At 40.4% G+C, this 17,487-nt stretch overlaps 1 protein-coding gene across 4 annotated transcripts in view; it reads left to right on the forward strand.

Moving 5' to 3' along the window:
• The first annotated feature begins 8,109 nt into the window (after positions 1-8,109).
• Positions 8,110-17,487, forward strand: part of EXOC4 (exocyst complex component 4) — a 753,652-nt gene continuing 744,274 nt past the window's right edge. For all 4 annotated transcript variants that reach the window (XM_059711814.1, XM_059711816.1, XM_059711817.1 and 1 more), the window contains exon 1: positions 8,110-8,268. In XM_059711814.1, coding sequence (XP_059567797.1) covers positions 8,183-8,268 — 86 coding nt within the window. In that variant the 5' untranslated portion in view covers positions 8,110-8,182. The remainder of the gene's footprint in view (positions 8,269-17,487) is intronic.

The following is a 17,487-nucleotide window of genomic DNA, read 5'->3' on the forward strand; positions in this document are numbered from 1 at the left end:
GTCTTAGATACCAGCAGTCAGAGGCTTGTGTCCGACAGAAACAAAGGACACTCCCCTTTCAACAAAGTTATCTTTTATTATTGAACTAGAGGCCCGGTGCACAAAAATTTGTGCACTCGGGGGGGAGGGGGGTCCCTCAGCCCGGCCTGTGCCCTCTCACAGTCTGGGACCCCTTGGGAGATAGCGACCTGCTGGCTTAGGCCTGCTCCCGGGTGGCAGAGGGCAGGCCTAATCCCTAGGTGCAGCCCTGGTCGGGCTCAGAGCAGGGCCGATTGGGGAATTGGGGCACTGCCCCCTGTCATGCACAGAGCAGGGCAGATCGGGAGGTTATGATGCCACCCTCAGTCATGCTCAGGGTAGGGCTGATTGGGGGGCTGGGGCACCGGCCCCTGTCACACTCAAGGCAGGGTAGATGGGGAGGTTGCGGCGCCACCCCCTGTCACGCACAGAGCAGGGCCGATCAGGGGGTTAGGGAGCTCCCCCCTGTCACACACAGAGCAGGGTCAATCAGGGGGTTGTGGAGCTCCCCCCTGTCACGCACAGAGCAGGGCCGATCAGGGGGTTAGGGAGCTCCCCCCTGTCACACACAGAGCAGGGTCAATCAGGGGGTTGGGGAGCTCCCCCCTGTAATGCACAGAGCAGGGCCCATCAGGGGGTTGGGGAGCTCCCCCATGTCACACACAGAGCAGGGCCCATCAGGGGGTTGAGGAGCTCCCCCCTGTCACGCACAGAGCAGGGCGGATCAGGGGGTTAGGGCACCACCCTCTATCACCCACAGAGCAGGGCCAATCAGGGGGTTGGGGCGCCGCCACTCTCACACTCAGGGCAGGGCCCATGGGGAGGTTATGGCTCTACCCTGTCACACACAGAGCAGGACCCGTGGGGTGGGGGGGTTGGGGCGCCGCACCCTGTCACACACAGAGCCGCAGGGCAATCAGGAGGTTGGGGAGCTCCCCCCTATCAGGCACAGAGCAGGGCCAATAGGGAGGTTGTGGCACCGCCCCCTGTCACACACAGAGCCACAGGGCGATCAGGGGGTTTGGGCGCTGCCCCCTCTCATGCTGATCCCGGTGCAGGGAGACCTCGCGGCTCCGCTGATCCCGGTGCTGGGAGGCATATTACCCTTTTACTATATAGAATAGAGGCCTGGTGCATGGTTGGGGGCTGGCTGGTTTGCCCTGAAGGGTGTCCCGGATCAGGGTGGGGGTCCCCACTGGGGTGCCTGGCCAGCCTGGATGAGGGGATGATGGCTGTTTGCAGCTGGTCACACCCCCTTCAGGGTGGGGGTTCCCACTGGGGTGCCTGGCCAGTCTGGGTGAGGGGCTGAGGGCTGTTTTCAGGCTGGGACTGAAGCTCCCAACTGCTCCTTTTTTTCTTTCTTTTTTTTTTTTTATTCTGGGCCAGCTTTAGCTCTGAGGCTCCAGCTCTTAGGCCTCCACTCCTGACAGCAGGTATCTGGTTTGTTTCGGTTCTACAATCGAAACTCTGTATCAACTCCAGGTCTGAGATCCCGGCTAGCTGAAAGCTGGTTTCTGGGGTTTTGTTTAGCTTCTATTTTTGTAACTATGTTTCAAACTGCCAGCTCAGAGGCCTGCAGTGGCAGGCGGGGAACGTTGGAGTCCTCCGTCACTGAAGCAAGCAAGCCTCATGTTAGTTTCAAGCTGCCTCGCTGCCGGCTGCCATCTTGGCTGACAGTTAATTTGCATATCTCTCTGATTAGCCAATGGGAAGGGTAGTGGTCGTACACCAATTACCATGTTTCTCTTTTATTAGATAGGATAAGATTATTAAATGCAACTCTTGGCCAACCTCCTAAAACATTCAGAAACTCAAATGCCATATGAAGTTTAAACCACAATTTCTCAATCAGACAACATAGGCTAAACAAGGTACCCGGAATGTGGAAAACAAAATCAACCAGCGAGAGATACAGCCTATTGTGAGTTAACTTATAAATTTCCCTCCAAAGAGAATACCATGTGTGCTAAGCTTACATTTATATAAGACTTATTTAAACCAAAGTAATTGAAAGAGCTGATATAAAATTTATCATTCCAAATAAAACAGTTGCTTTTACCATGATGAAAGCGCCATTAACTTTCCCCTTCAGTTTATAATCTATATGCTATGCCTTGATTTTCTCAGCCATGCCCAAAGCACATTTTTTATATCTTAGGTGAGCTGAGTCTTATAACCAGGAAATGTTCATGGAGGCTTGAAACTCCTTTTCCAGAGCTCTGCCCACCTTGTTGATCTTATGAGACACTCCTTTAAAACTCCGTGGAGCTGGGGGTCCTGTAGACACCAAGTCTGGCATGTTTTTCTGAATCTCAGAGAAGCAACTCTGCTTCTGAGCTAGCTTGACGCTCACATTTCATTTATCCACAATAATAAGAATATCAATACCTTGGATTTATATAGAGCCTCTCATCCAGAGAGATCAAAGCATTTTAATTTAATTGGATGTTCCCATGGCTTTAAGAGCCTCTGGGTATATTTACAAATGTAATAATAAGAAACAGTCTCCTTGGTGTACAATATAATAGACAATATAAAACAAGACCTGAACATACACTGCTTCTCACCTTCGCTGCACAAGCATACCCAATGCCTGGCCACGGAGTTCAAGGTCCTTTCTGAGCAGAGCTCCATGTATCTCTACCTATGACACCACTTGTCCATGAATCCTTTATTCTAGTCAATTTATTCCCTAAACATAGAATGCGTGTTTTCACTTTGTACCTTAAGCTGTCTATATGGCCCTTCTCTTCCTCTTTAGGTGTGTAAGTCTCTACTTTTTTGGGGGGATGGGAAGTGGGGGAGGGGAGGAGTCCAGCTCAATTATAACCAAACAATTCCATGCAGACTGCTCTAGTCATCCTAGCCTTCCTTTCTTATTTCCCATGGAAACATCTGCAGCATTTATACTATTATTCTATGGGCATTGAGTAGATACTGTGGTTCATGCTCATTTCTTTTTATTTCCCTGTGGAGCATGTCAGCTCCTCCACACAGAGAAGTCTGTAACCAATCTTTTACATCTTCATGAACTTTAGCTGGTTCTGAGTAGCCTGGGGAGTTTGGGACCTTCCCTTATTTTATTATTTTATTTTATTTTATCTTATTTTATTTTTTTTCATTGTTCACAGTTTGGTGAAGGTTTGGAGTTAATTTAGAAAGTCACCTAGAATAGAAGCAATGTAAAAGGGTATGTCTTGAAGTATGATAGCAATCATCTCAGGTAGAAACTGTAGTTTAACTCTAACCCTGCTGTTTGGTTTCTGTACTTATTTGCTTGCTAAAATAATAGAAAAGTTATTTTGATTTTCTGAATTATATAAATCATCCCATTCGATTAAATACCCTATTGATTGTAATGTGAATATCCCATTGGTTGTGGTCATACTGGTCTTAGAAGCACATTTTCCTTCACCTGGGAAGGACAGCACAGTTATCCCAAGGTCAGAGGGCTCCAGTTTACGTGTCCCTGTTGACTCAGTGTTCTGGAGACCCAAAAACTGTAATTTAGATAACATGCTGCTTCTGCTTCTATAAACTGCTTTTTTGCAAACCAGGCTCCTCATTCCCGACCCAAGGGCTCTAAATAATGTGTTTCTGTCAATTCAGTGATCCGGAGACCCCAAACTGTAATTTAGATAACATGCTGCTTCTGCTTCTGTAAACTGTTTTTTTGCAAATCAGGTTCCTCATTCCAAACCTTGGGATGTAATCAATACCTTTGTGATCTTTGCCTATATAAATCTGGTGTTGGGGCTGGGGCAGGCACTATGAGATTTGGGAGAGCAAATGTTCCCCTATAGTCCTGGATTTGCAATAAATGTGACTCTTTAATTTGACTTCTTGAGGCATCCTTATTTGATTCCCGGGGTACATTACAGCATCCTGTCACCTGAAGATGAGAGAGGTGCAGTGAGAAGGAAGTGGAACAGAGAAGCAAAAACAGTTTATTGAATTAAGATTTAATTGGGATGTGTTGATTTAATTTTTGCATAATTGCGTTTCCAGTTAAGTAGCCCATTATTTTTTATATTTATCCAATTCTTGCTTTTAAAAACTGTTTTATTTCTGTTTGTAAAAGCAACACCTATTCATAGGAAATTTGAAAATAGCACACAGAAAAGTGTAAAGAAAAAATGAAAAATTATCCATATTCTTCTCAAAAGAACTTCACAATACCCATAGAGGCATATTTTAAACAAAATTGGTATCATACTTGAGTAATACTAGCTGATCATGCATATCTCACAGTCTCACAATACCCTCGGGGAGTCCTATTATCACCTGCTTACTGATAAAAAAAAAACTAAATCACCCAAAGGTTGAGAAAATTGCTTAAGGTAACCTGGCTATTAAGTGGAGAGCTGGCATTGAATCTAGGCAATGCTCCTGTACACCTGCATTTTGTTTATTGTGGTGAAATATACATCACATAAAATTTACCATTTTAGTGTATCATTCAGTAGCCTTTAATACATTCTCAAACTTGTGCAACCATCACTATTATCAAGTTCCAAAACGTTTTCATCATCCCAAAAGGAAGTCTATAAAGCAGTCATTGTCTTGTTAATGTAAAAACATTCAAACCTGTAAAGAATTTTTGTGAGTTTATCTGAGCCAAACTGTTGACAATTGCCAGGAAGCAGATTGGGATAATGCTCCGGAGAATGACAGTTCCTCACCTTGTTTTATACATTACGATCAAAGGAGGAGACATAAGTGAGTTACATGAAATCCATTGGTGATAGATTAGGGAGGTGGAAGAAAGCAAAAGGGGTGGGGGAAACTCTGGGATTGGATGAAAAGTAAAATGATAGACACATACTTCTTTTACTTGGGTGGGTGCAGGACAGTTATAGTTAACAGCCAACAATTAAGGTGGTAACCATGACAATGAAAGAATTCATGGTCTCTGTCCTGGTGACCAGATGCATTTGGTTGTGCCCTAAGCGGTTGGGAAAGAAAGAAGTCACAAGTTACCCTGACATTTCACGAGGATGTTATCTTAGATACAAAAAGATAATAGGCTCAGTTAAGTAAAGATTGACCTTTATCAGGGAAGATACTGTATAGGACATGACTACCCACTAAAAACTGCTTTTAGTTAAAGTTTTACTTTCAGACCATCCTTTGTGGTTACTAGGTCTTTGAGTTCGCAAAACCGCCATGCAGGCCTTCCCTGAGCTAGTCAGGTTAGCATGTGGCCTTTTTTTTTTGTCCATAGTCTATTCCTACCCTCCACAAATTCTGGAAACCATTAATCTGCTTTCTGTGTATGAATTCGCCTATTCCAGATATTTTGTATAAATGGAATCATACACTGTGTAGCCTTTTATGTCTGGCATCTTTCACTTGATATAATGTTTTCAAGGTTCATCAATGCTGTAGCATGCATTGGTATTTTATTCCCTTTTATGGCTGAATAATATTTCTTTGTATGGATATGTCACATTTTGTTACATATGATACCATATTCATCCATTGATGGACATTCAGGTTGTTTCTACCTTTTGGCTATTGTGAACAGTGCTGCTGTGAACATTTGTGTACAAGTATTTTTTTTTTTTTGAGCACTTGTCTGAGATTCTTTTGAATATATCCCTATGAGTGGAATTGTTGGGTCATTTGGTAATTTTATGTTTAACTTTTGAGGAGCCACAAACTATTTTCCACAATGGCTGCACCATTTACATTCCACCAGCAATGCACAAGGTTCCAATTTCTCCACATCCTTGTGAATATTTTTTTTCCATTAAAAAAAATCACAGCCATAATGAAGCAGGAATTTTTAGGGGTGAAAAAGACAGGTTTAGGAAATTTTAGAAATTAAGGGGACCATGGAAGAAGCACAGGGCTACAGAGCACCAGAAGGTATATTTCCATAGAATAGGAAAGCTGAAAACAGCAGAAGGTCTATATTTACAAAATAAAGGGAAGGAAGTCCCTCATCCAGAAGGAGAAGAAGAAAGCCCAAAGGGAATAGGAAAGGGAAGGTGGGGGGGGGGGCAGAGAGCGGAGAGAACCCCACATGTCCCACGTGAGGTTCTACCTTTGAGCTCAGAAGTTACTATAGTAACCAGTCTAAAGAAATAGTGACCAATCAGAGGGGATATCAAGGCACAAAGATCTACAGCGTCTATAAACTGTGGAAACAGGGACTGGGGTGGGGGACTCTTTCCTCCTTCCCACGTGGGAATCTGTACTTGTTCTTCAATAAATTTCCACCTTTTCTATTACACCTTCTGTCCGTGGTTTTCATTCTAGGATTTCCATGGATTTCGATTCCCACAGACAAAGAACCCGGGAACCCGTCTGCCCAGGAGAACACTGCGTGTTCCAGTCTAAAAATCCTGTTTCAATATTAGTACATATGAAGTGGTATCTCATTATGATTTTAAAAAGTCAATGTGAACTTCAACCAGCACAATCTATAATAATAAAAGCATAATATGCTAATTAGACCAGATGTCCTTCTGGACAACCTTCCTGATGAAGCCGGGGCTGTGAGGGAAGCCTGGGTCCTGGGTGCCAGAGGGAAGCCGGTGCCAGCAGCTGGGGGAAGAAAGGCCTACTCTTGCATGAAATTCGTGCATCGGGCCTCTAATATATATATATATATATATATATATATATATATATATATATATATATATATATACACACACACACACACACATATATATGTAGATAGATATAGATATATCTATATATATTTTTTGCAATATATGTTTAAGAAAGTAGTTGATGTGTTTTGGGGTTGCTACTTCACAACTCCAGACCTCTGAGTTTGCTTTCTATTCATCTCTTAAATTCTTAATCTTTACTGCTACTAAGCAGATTGAAGCATAGTGACTTCCATCTTGTGTAAAACACTGCTGTTTGAAATTTTAACCCTGCTATTCTGGCTTCTGTAAACGCTTGCTTGCTTAAATGATAAGGAAAAATAAGACGACTCCCATTGCAGAGAGGCCATCAACTATGGCCCAGACAGAGTTGTCAGTGCTGGCACCAAGCCAGGTCTTGAGATATGGTCTCACAGCCCTGTCCCAGCACATAGGACTTTTTCTCAGAAGGTCCAGAAGTCTCTTCCAAATTTGGAAGACAAAGAGCTGAAAAAAAGTATAAATAGGGAAGACTTCCACCATGTTGGGGCCCAGAATTTGACAGAGACATTCTACTTTGAGCCCACTAGTGCTAGCGTACTAATAAAAGACTCCAAATTAATTTGGCTTATTGACTAAGGTGTCTTCTGATTTACAATATTACCTCTTTCCCTCCTTTTCAGTATTTATTTTTCCTATTGTTTTTGATTTGTCCACTTCCCATACATACTCTAATCTTTGTTATTTGTTCATTTCATCTTCTGAATGAATAACTAAACCAAGAGTCATACACAGGAAATATGAAGACTTACTAGTAAAAATATTAATAAAGCACACATGGACATGACTATTATCCATATTTTATTTAGCTTGGGAAGAAAAGGAATTTGTAATCTGGTCAGTTTTGGTTTTCGTTTCGTTGGTCTTCATCAATATCCATTTGTGGGTTCCTGAGTGTATGTTTTTTAGGATTATCTGGGAATACAGGGACACTGAAAATGATTGAACTCACATAAAACTAATGCAAAACACTTAGTTTTAGAGAATATTAAAGAAAAGCATTTGTCTCTTCATTTTCACATTTTACTGTTTTTTTTTAAAAAAAACTGTGTTTGAAGTAGAATCGCGCATGTAGACATCCAGCATAGACCCCTGCCCCACTTAGATACGCCCCTCCACCCACCCACCCACCTACACACATTGTGGCATCATCAGATAAATTTTAACTTAAAAACTGATATCATTCTAAAAACAAGGAAATTAAAAAAGCCGAAGATCAGAGTAAAGATAAGTAAGTCACTTATTAGGGGACTTCACCAAGCAGCCCCTGGTTTGGCTTCCTCCGCGCCCAGAGACGGCTGAAGGAAAACTACAATTCCCAGAGTGCTTAGAACGCGCGTCGGCCTGGAAACGCGCGAAGTCCCGCCCGCTCACTCCGGCAACGGGAAGAGAAGTTCTGTGAAGTGCTCTTCTCCTATTGGTGGGCTCTCGGAGAGGTCAATTGCAGAGTTCTCACCGCCTTCGCTCCATTGCAGCCCGCGGGTTCTCCGCCCGTTACCAAGATGGCGGCAGAGGCAGCCGGTGGCAAGTACCGAGGCACAGTCAGCAAAAGCAAAGACCCCTCGGGGCTGCTCATCTCTGTGATCAGGTGAGGGAGGCAGGAGGCAGGAGGCAGGGTCCGGGGACAGGGCAGCGGGCAGCGCCTCCACCTCCGCTTGGCAGGGAGAAGGGTGAGCCGGTGCCACCCTGCCGACCCTCCCCTGTCCTCCCCTCCTGGCCTCTCGCAAGCCCATCCCAGGGTCCCCACGGGCCCCCCAGTGTCCGGGGGCTGGACTGGAGGGAGGAGCCTCCCTCGGTGTTTTCTCTGGGGCCAGAGCTGCCCGCGGGATGCCCAGGCCCTGCCGGCACGCTGTGGGGCGTGGTGGAGGGAGCCAGGTGAGCTCCGGGAGCCCGCCCCGCACCTGGACTGTGGGGTTCCCTCTGCCGCGCTCCCCGGAAGGGGCTCAGTTCCCGGGACTTGGGGTGTGAGGCCTGCCACGCGCTGCAGATAATGTTGTCACACTCGGGGCACCTCCAACCACCTGTGATCGGCCACAGCCTCCCTCTCGGGCGGGAGCCGGCAGTGAGCCGGTGCCAGGGCTGTGGGTCTGCAGGCACTCATCCGTCTTCGACTTTTATTCTGCCACCTTTTCCGGTCTATTCCTTAAGAAGGAAAGAAAGAAATGAAACAAATTTCAAGTTACCCTCTGTACACATTCCTCCGCCCCCCCCCCCCCAATCTATATAGTGGGAGTGGGAGTGGTTGGCCTTTTTTTTTTTTTTTTTTAAGTGAAATAAATCGAGGATGGGGGAATCCTTTCAAGTACCATTAAGAATGATAGAGGGAGTGACTGAAAACAACCAGAATAAAACGCAACACGTTTTTTACGTTGTTGGCATTTGAATTTCAACTCTGGTATTTTCCATGAAATAAAACGTGACTGTCCTCCCGCCCCCCGGCATGGCAAACTTTTGGTTCAGTTCTTGGAGAGCTCTTGGACTGTCCTGATCTTTTTAAAACCCTGGCCCAGCAGTATCTGGTATTTAATAAGTTCTTTTTTTTTTTTTTTTTTACAGTGGTAGACATGAAAGATTTTTTTTTTTTATTGCTTAAAGTATTACAAAGGGTATTACATATGTATCCATTTTATCCCCCCGCCCTAGACAGTCCCCTAGCCTCCCCTATTAATAAGTTCTTGAATGAATGCACAGATCGAACTTTTAAAACAGCCTGCCTTTCCTGGACTTATAAAGACCCATCTCGTGTGTGCTATTTAGGGACCTCTAGGTTAAGATTATGGTATATGAAGCCATCATTACTAAATATTTTAAGGGATTAAGATGACAATTCTGTGTATGGAATACTTAATATACTTGGCAGGCCAAGCAGAGGAAGTGCGGTTGTATTGTGGACACGTTTTCTTGCTGTGACAATTCACAGGTAGTGCAGCTGTTCCACGGTATCAGAACATTTGTAGCTTCCCATCCGAATCCCCTTGGAAATATATAACACATGATTTATGTGGAATCTTTTTTGGACTAGTTCACTTTTTTCTGCCTTGCAGTCAACATTCATTTAAGCAGTACATATTTCTTTCCTGTCTGTAGCATGGTGCCAGGCACTTAGACGTGCTTTGGAAATGTTTATTGAATGAATGAGTGAATGCCTTGAGTTTTGCAAAGACTAATTTGACATGATGTAGACTATATTTGAGGGATAAAATATGTAAGTTACAACTATGACATGAGACTAGAAGAGACAGATGGGACGCAATGGGAATCCCCAGGAAGGAGTGATTCTTTCCCAGTGAAAGTGGAGTGGGGAATTAGGGAAGTTAGCAGCTATATACAAATGTACCATCTCATTGGTGTACTTATGATTCTGTAGGTTTTACCCATTTCTTTTATGCTATATCAGTTTTTAAAAATGCAGTTAAATTTACCCTCATGTTCTATATTTGAAAAAAGCTTAAAAGACAAACTAAAGCTTTGTTATTGATACTGATTCAAAAACATATGTACATTGCTCTTTGGTTGCCTTTGTTTTCCAGGGGAAATTTCCCAATGCTGGGTGGTGTGGGGTGTGATTTTGTGGTTTATCCATCCATTTCTTATGTCCATACATATTACTTTCTCATGATCACCCTGATTTAATCCCAGCGCATTTTTTTTTTTTTTAATTCTGGCTTCTGTTGCTTTTTTTTTGTTTTCATTTTTCTTCCTGATTTTTGACCACCTCAGACCATTAGAACAACACTTTTTATTTTGTCCTATCTATTACCAGCATGATATAAATGGAGTGTCCACACCTAGCATTCTGGGTAAGGATACTGGTTCATGTTTACACGTGACCATTTTAAGACTGATGTTGTTGATGTCAGAATGTTGATGTTTATATATCAACATCTCTGAGACGCAGGGCAATTTTGACATTGTAGTGAGGGTGTTGCTAACTCTCTCCGCTCTTGTTTCCTCCCTGATATGCTTTTGAACATACCCAATGCTTTAAATTTCATAAACAGTGGCAGTGAATGAGAGGAGGATGGTGATATTACTTTGGTATTCAGGTTGGGGAGAGCCAGGGGAGAGTACTTCAGGGAACAGAATAGGGAATGTAGTTGCTAAGAGAGTAGATATAAAAATTTCTCATCACAAGAAAACAGAACTGTGAGGTGATAGATGTCAACTAAACATACTGTGGTAATCATTTTGCAACATACACATAAATCCCATTTATACCTTAAATGAATACATTGTTAAATGTCATTTTTATCTCAATAAAACTGGAGAAGTTGTTCTGTCACTGTAGTTGCTGCTTTGTCTATCTGTTCAATTTGTATTCTCTGTGTTACCCTTCTTGCAACCTTGTCTTCATGATTCCTCATTCCTGGTATAAAACTTTGGTTACCTCCTCTTACCCTTAACCTCTTTTCAAACTCTCAAAGACTGTAGCTTTCCTGGTTGCTTTGGCAACAAGCCTCAAAAAGAAAAACCAATTTTAGACTCATGTTAATAAAATCTGAACTACATCTAAAGGATACTTGGGACTAGATGTGCCAATTCTCTTTTATGTTTCCTTGGCCCTATCATTTTGTCACAGTAAATTACTTGTTCATGAAAGACTCCTCTGTCCTCTGAAAAGTTTGCTTAGTTTAGCTTTATCTTTTTATATCACTGAGCAGTTGTTTTTCTTTTTTGAATAGTGAATGTTAAAAATTCTCCCTCAGTTCTCTTGTTCAGATATGTTAAAAAGGTCATTTCTAAACTACATTATGTATTGACAAGTTTGTAAGTATTTTTAAAATGCTATTCCTATTTGTTAGAAGAGCATTTATTGTTATAATTGTCTTTCAACACTGGATAAAAAAAAAAGTACAGATGAATAAGGGGTTGATCTAAGGACAGAGTAGGTGTGGACATGCCATATCCAAATCTCATCTAGGGCACCACGGTTTCTAACCAGGGTACCAGGTAGATAAAAAATGACTCTATTTTGCTAGTGTGGTAGTCCATCAAAGTAACTTAAAGATGATGTATAGTGTAATTGTAATGAAAGTATTACATTTGGCAGATGGGTATTTTTAAAAGTACATTGAGACTCATAAACGAAATTCTTAACCATTTAAAAATATGTCAGGACAGTCAGGTATTCCATAGGGTGGACTCTGGGCTTTGCAAAGAGGTCCGCAGGTGGTGAGGAGGGGCTTCGATGAGACCCAGGGCTGGGGATTGAGTCTGTCGGGCTGCTGCTCACTGCAGGTTTTGGTTTGAAGTCTTGCCCACTGGCCCCTTAAAATGGAACTAATTGGGTGGACAGAGTCCTGGCTCCCTGCTGATGCACAATTTGTACAGTTTCATGCCTGTGTCCGCACACATTTTCCTGCTTTACTATCAATCCTCTGCCCCCGCCTGCTCACCTTGTGTTTGGTGTGGAGTTGGAGCTGGAAGCCTTTCTAACCAGGAAATAAGCACCATGACATTTGGGAAATGCTCTTTTGTTTTTGTGAGTTCTTGTCAGATTTTTAATTGGGAAATGTGTCTACCTTTTACTGTTAGGTGATTTGCTTTCCAATTAAAGGTTGACTCTTCTTTTTATAAGTTGGTCTTTAATTGCCAATTTAATTGGGAAGACAAACTCGACTGTGACTTGAGGAGACCTTACCGAAACCTCGGAGTAGAGCTTTTGTAGGCAGATGTTACAGATGTCAAGGAGGTTTGAAGGAATTGAAGGCTCACGTTTCCATCAACTTTCAGGTCTTCACAGAAGATGGAATTTCAAAAACCGAGCAAATCCTTCATTGAGAACACCTGTTAAATTGCAGGGAGAGTATTTTGGTCAGCCCCTTATTTAATCCAGAGAACACTGTTGAGGGGTCCAGGCTTTGATGAGAGCATTGACCAAGCAGCTTTGAGGTCCACAACCCTGTTTGTGGTGGGAGAGGGGTGTAGACACTTCAGAGCAGAGTCCTGCACGTGGTGCTAGGTAGTCAGTGTCGTCTCCAGCACCACCTTCTCTCTTTATTTGAGCCCATTTCATAATGTTTTTTAGGGTTTCTGGCTCTCTTTGCACCCTCGGAGTCTTGTCACGAGTGATACACTTTGAAAATTCCTACTAGAATACCTGAAGACTAAACACTTTTTCAACTTTCTGGGAGTCCCGGGACATCCAACAGCATATGTGGATGCAAGGGGGGAAAATTTCCTTTTTTTTTTTTTTTTTTCTGGCTAAACATGCAGAATTAATATCATGGGAATCCACGTTGTAGTTTCTAACCTTTTTGTTGTTATTTTAGAGAAAGAGGGAGGGGGCGGGAGAGAGAAACATTGATGTGAGAGAGGAAATTGAGTGGTTGCCTTCCATACATGCCCCAGTGGGGACTGAACCTGAAACCTAGGTATGTGCCCTAACTGGGAATCGAACCCGACACTCCAACCAGCTGAACCACACCGGCCAGGGCATGTGTAATTTTTAACATTGGAATCTTTTGAAGGCTTTGAGGCATATGTTTTTAATGTTGGGTGATTGGTCAGGTGTTTTTTTTTAAGCAATTACTTGTAGGTAGATGTGGTCATAGTCTTTGGTGGGAAGTGTGGTATAGTTAGTAGAAACTTACTGTATTATCCATGTAAAGTAACCCTGGACCAGTTACTTAAAACCACCAGTTTTAGTTTCTGTACTTGTAAAATGGGGTAATAATGATCTGCTGTGGTTGTTGGGGAAATTAAGAGTGTGTGAAAGTGCCCAGCATAGTTTGGCATAGAGAAGGCATATTCATTTCCTCATTTTTAGGATCTGTAGCTTCTCTGGTTAGAAACTTTATTTTAATGTTTGCCAGCTAGCTACCAGGTTATGTTAATTTTCATCCAGACTATTCTTTCCAGGTTGGCTAGAATGTTTGATTCCAGTTATCAGAATGTTCTCTTTATACCCAGGGAATCGTGTGTAGCTGAATTTAGATGGTTATTATTTGATAATATGAGAGTCAGCTAAATAGCTAGATTTAAATATATGTATGCTTATGTGTGCATGCAAAACAAAATGTAAACCGACATAAAATATAAAACATACTTATTAGATTATACACACAAAGATGTGTGTATAATCAGCAAGCAAATTGAAGGGCCAGTGATCTCTGCCTAGCCCATTTTTGCTGCCATTAAAACATTATACATATGATTTCTAAAATTAAATGTGTAATTTTCTAAAATTAGTTATGTATTTAAAAATTCAAATTTTTGAAGAGGAACAAAATAAAAAGTGAAGACTTTTCTCCTTGTTCATTTCCTTCCTAAAACATAACCCTGTTAAGTGTCTTGTGGTTCTGTGAGGAAAATAGGGGACTATATTTATGTGTGAATGTATAATCTTAATGAAAAAATATATATTTAATGTATTAGTATAATATTGTTTATGAATTTATATATTCTTAAGGAATATTTATAAATATTATATATATATTCTTTAAACAAGTGGGATCATGCTATGTATACTTTAAAACTTTGTTCATTTGTTTTACTTTATCTTTGAGATCTTTTCTAGCAGCACACACTGATTTCTGTCATTCTTTTCAGTAGCTATGTAGTATTCTGTCATATGTATACACCATAATCTATTTAATTTGGGCCACCTTTTACTTAGTTTTTAAACAAGCACTTTAGGTGTTTCTTTATTGTTTTTATCTTCTGTTAAAACTATATTGTAGTGAGGGAGCATACCCAGGAATTTAAATTTATGGCAGTGGCAGTGGAATAGTTACATTAGAGTATGTATATTGCCTTTTGTATTCTGACAGATAGAGCCAAAGTGTACTTTAAAAAGATGATAATTTACACTCCCATAAGTGGTATATTAAAGTACCTGTTTCCTCATGGTTTTGCCAGAAATGAAATTTTTATTAAAAACTTATTATTTATTATAGTTGACATACAATATTATATTAGGTCCAAGTGTACATGGTGATTTGACATTTACATACCTTAGGATGTGATCACCATGATGTCTAGTAACCAATCTATCATCATACATAGTTATTACAATATTATTGATTATATCTTTTATGCTCTACATTACATCCCTGTGATTAATTTATTTTATAACTGGAAGTTTGTGCCTCTCATTTCCTTTCACCCTTTTCACCCGTCTATCCCCTTTCCAGCTACCATTGTTTGTTCTCTGTATCTATGCGTCTATTTCTGCTTTTTTTGCTTGTTCGTTTACTTTGTCGTTTTTAGATTCCACCTATAAGTGAAATCATATAGTACTTGTCTCTCTCTGTCTGACTTATTGCACTTAGCATAATATCCTCTAGGTCCACCCATGTTGCAAATGGCAGGCTCTCATTCCTTTTTAATGGCTGAGTCATATGCCATTATATATATCAGAAACTGGATATTTTTGATGATTGTCTTTACTAACTCTGCTGTATTAAAATATTACCAGGGGAGTGTTTCTTTCACTGTCATTTAGACACTGCTGTTGGATATACCTGGATGTGTTTTGCAAATATTTTTCCCCAGTCTGTGGCTTGTGTTCTCATTCTCTTGACAGTGTCTTTCCCAGAGTGGAAGTTTTTTATTTTAATGAAGCTCAGCTTATCAATTATTTCTTTCATTGATTGGTTCTTTGGTATTGTATTAAAAGTCATTGCAATATCTAAGACCATCAAATTTTCTACTGTGTTACTTTCTAGGATTTTTATATTTTGTGTTATATGTTTAGGTCTGTTATCAATTTTGAGTTGATTTTTGTGAAGGGTGTAAGATCTGTGTGTACATTCATGGTTTTGCATGTGGGTGTCTGGTAGTTTTACCACCATTTGTTGAAAGATTATCTTTTCTCCATTGCTGAATATATATTGGATCTTCAGCAATGATTCATTTCCCTTTATAAAAATTATATCTCATAAACATAAAAAATATATCATAAAAGAGTAACATTGTCCAATCTCATTTCCCAAAATATTTCCTCACTTCCTTTTTTTAAGGTTTTCATGTGGATGCTGTCCACATGCATACAAAGAATAATTCTTGTAATTATAACAAAGTTAACATTTTTTAGCATAACAAAATTTTTTTATGTTAATGTGTAGTCTTTGTAGTTATATAAATACTTTTAAGTGGGAGAATTAAAAATATAGAAATTACAGAGAAGAAAATATAAATTACTCATATTCTCTTCATCTAGAATTAACTACTCTTAATAACTTTGCTTTCAATTTTTAGAAAATCACTATGTTGTTACAAAAATAGTATGCACGCATTAAAGGAATTTAAACAATGGAAATTCAGAAAAATGTGAAGATAAAAAAAATTTCAAACTTTATCCTCCATAAGTTTCCTTCATTGAAATTAGATGAACCTAATTCCAGACATATTTCTCACACATGTGGGTTCTCTCTCTCTCTCTCTCTCTCTCTCTCTCTGTATGAAATGTCGGAGGGATTGATAGAAATAATTTTTAAAAAATAAATATGGGCCCTTGCCTGTATGCTAACTTACATGCTTACTTTGTCTCCCTTTTTCAGGTATATGTATGTATAGTAAAGTGTACACATATTAACTCTATGGCTTGATGAATTTTTACCTGTATAATCACATCAAAATAGAGAACACTTTCAGCATCCCTGTCAATTTTTTTAGTGTTGTGTGTGTGTGTGTGTGTGTGTGTGTACAGATATTCTCTTGTTCCAATACCATTCATTGAAAAGACTATCCTTTTTTTACTGAATATCTCTGCATCTTTGTAAAAAATCTGTTGATTAATGTGGGTCTGTGTCTTGACTCTTAGTCTGTTCCATTCATCTTCTTTTTTTAAAAAAAATATATTTTATTGATTTTTTACAGAGAGGAAGGGAGAGAGATAGAGAGTTAGAAACATTGACGAGAGAGAAACATCGATCAGCCGCCTCCTGCACATCTCCTACTGGGGATGTGCCCGCAACCCAGGTACATGCCCTTGACCGGAATCGAACCTGGGACCCTTCAGTCCGCAGGCCGACGCTCTATCCACTGAGCCAAACCGGCTCTGGCTCCATTCATCTTCTTATCTTGATGACAATACCAGTCTTGTTTACTGCTTTTATAAATTGTGAAGATGCATGGTGTAAGCTCTCCAACTGTATCCTACTTTTTAAAAGTTGTTTTGGCTGTCCTAGGTCCTTTGTATTTCTGTATCAATTTTAGAACTAGGTACTCAGTTTCTACAATAAAACCTGATGGGATTTTGGTTGGGGTTGCATTGAATGTACAGGTTAACATGGGAGAATTGACATCTTAACTGTATTGAGTCTTCTGATCCATGAATAGGGGATATCCCTCCATTTAATTTCTCTTTAATTTCTCTCAGCAGTTTTTAAAAAATAGGTTTCAATGTATAAGTCTTACATTGTTTGTCAGATTTATTTCTGTTGTTTTAAGCCACTGCAAGTTGTCCCACAGCTCACTGAATGCTGAGCTTCATTTTTCCCCATTCTTTTTTTCTTGGCATTTTCTTGTGTATAGTTTGTATGGTTGTGTGTTCACGTTCACTGATCTTTTCTACAGTTCCTAATTTGTTAATTCCATGTAATGCAGTTTTTTAATGGTTTGTTGTATTAATCTCTAGAAGTTTGATTTGAGTGTGTGTGTTTTAATATGTTTAATGTCTGCTTACATGTTTGCTCTTTCCTATAGTTTCTTGAACATATGGGATACAGGTATCATAAATGTTTTAATGTTCTCGTGTACTAATTTTATCATCTGTTTTATTTTGGGGTTAGTTTTAGTTGAATAATGTTCCCCACCTTCCTTCTACTTTTTGGATGGTAGATATTCTAAATTTTACCTTGTT

Source organism: Myotis daubentonii, chromosome 10 (assembly GCF_963259705.1).
Source record: "Myotis daubentonii chromosome 10, mMyoDau2.1, whole genome shotgun sequence".
Taxonomy (NCBI): Eukaryota; Metazoa; Chordata; class Mammalia; order Chiroptera; family Vespertilionidae; genus Myotis; species Myotis daubentonii.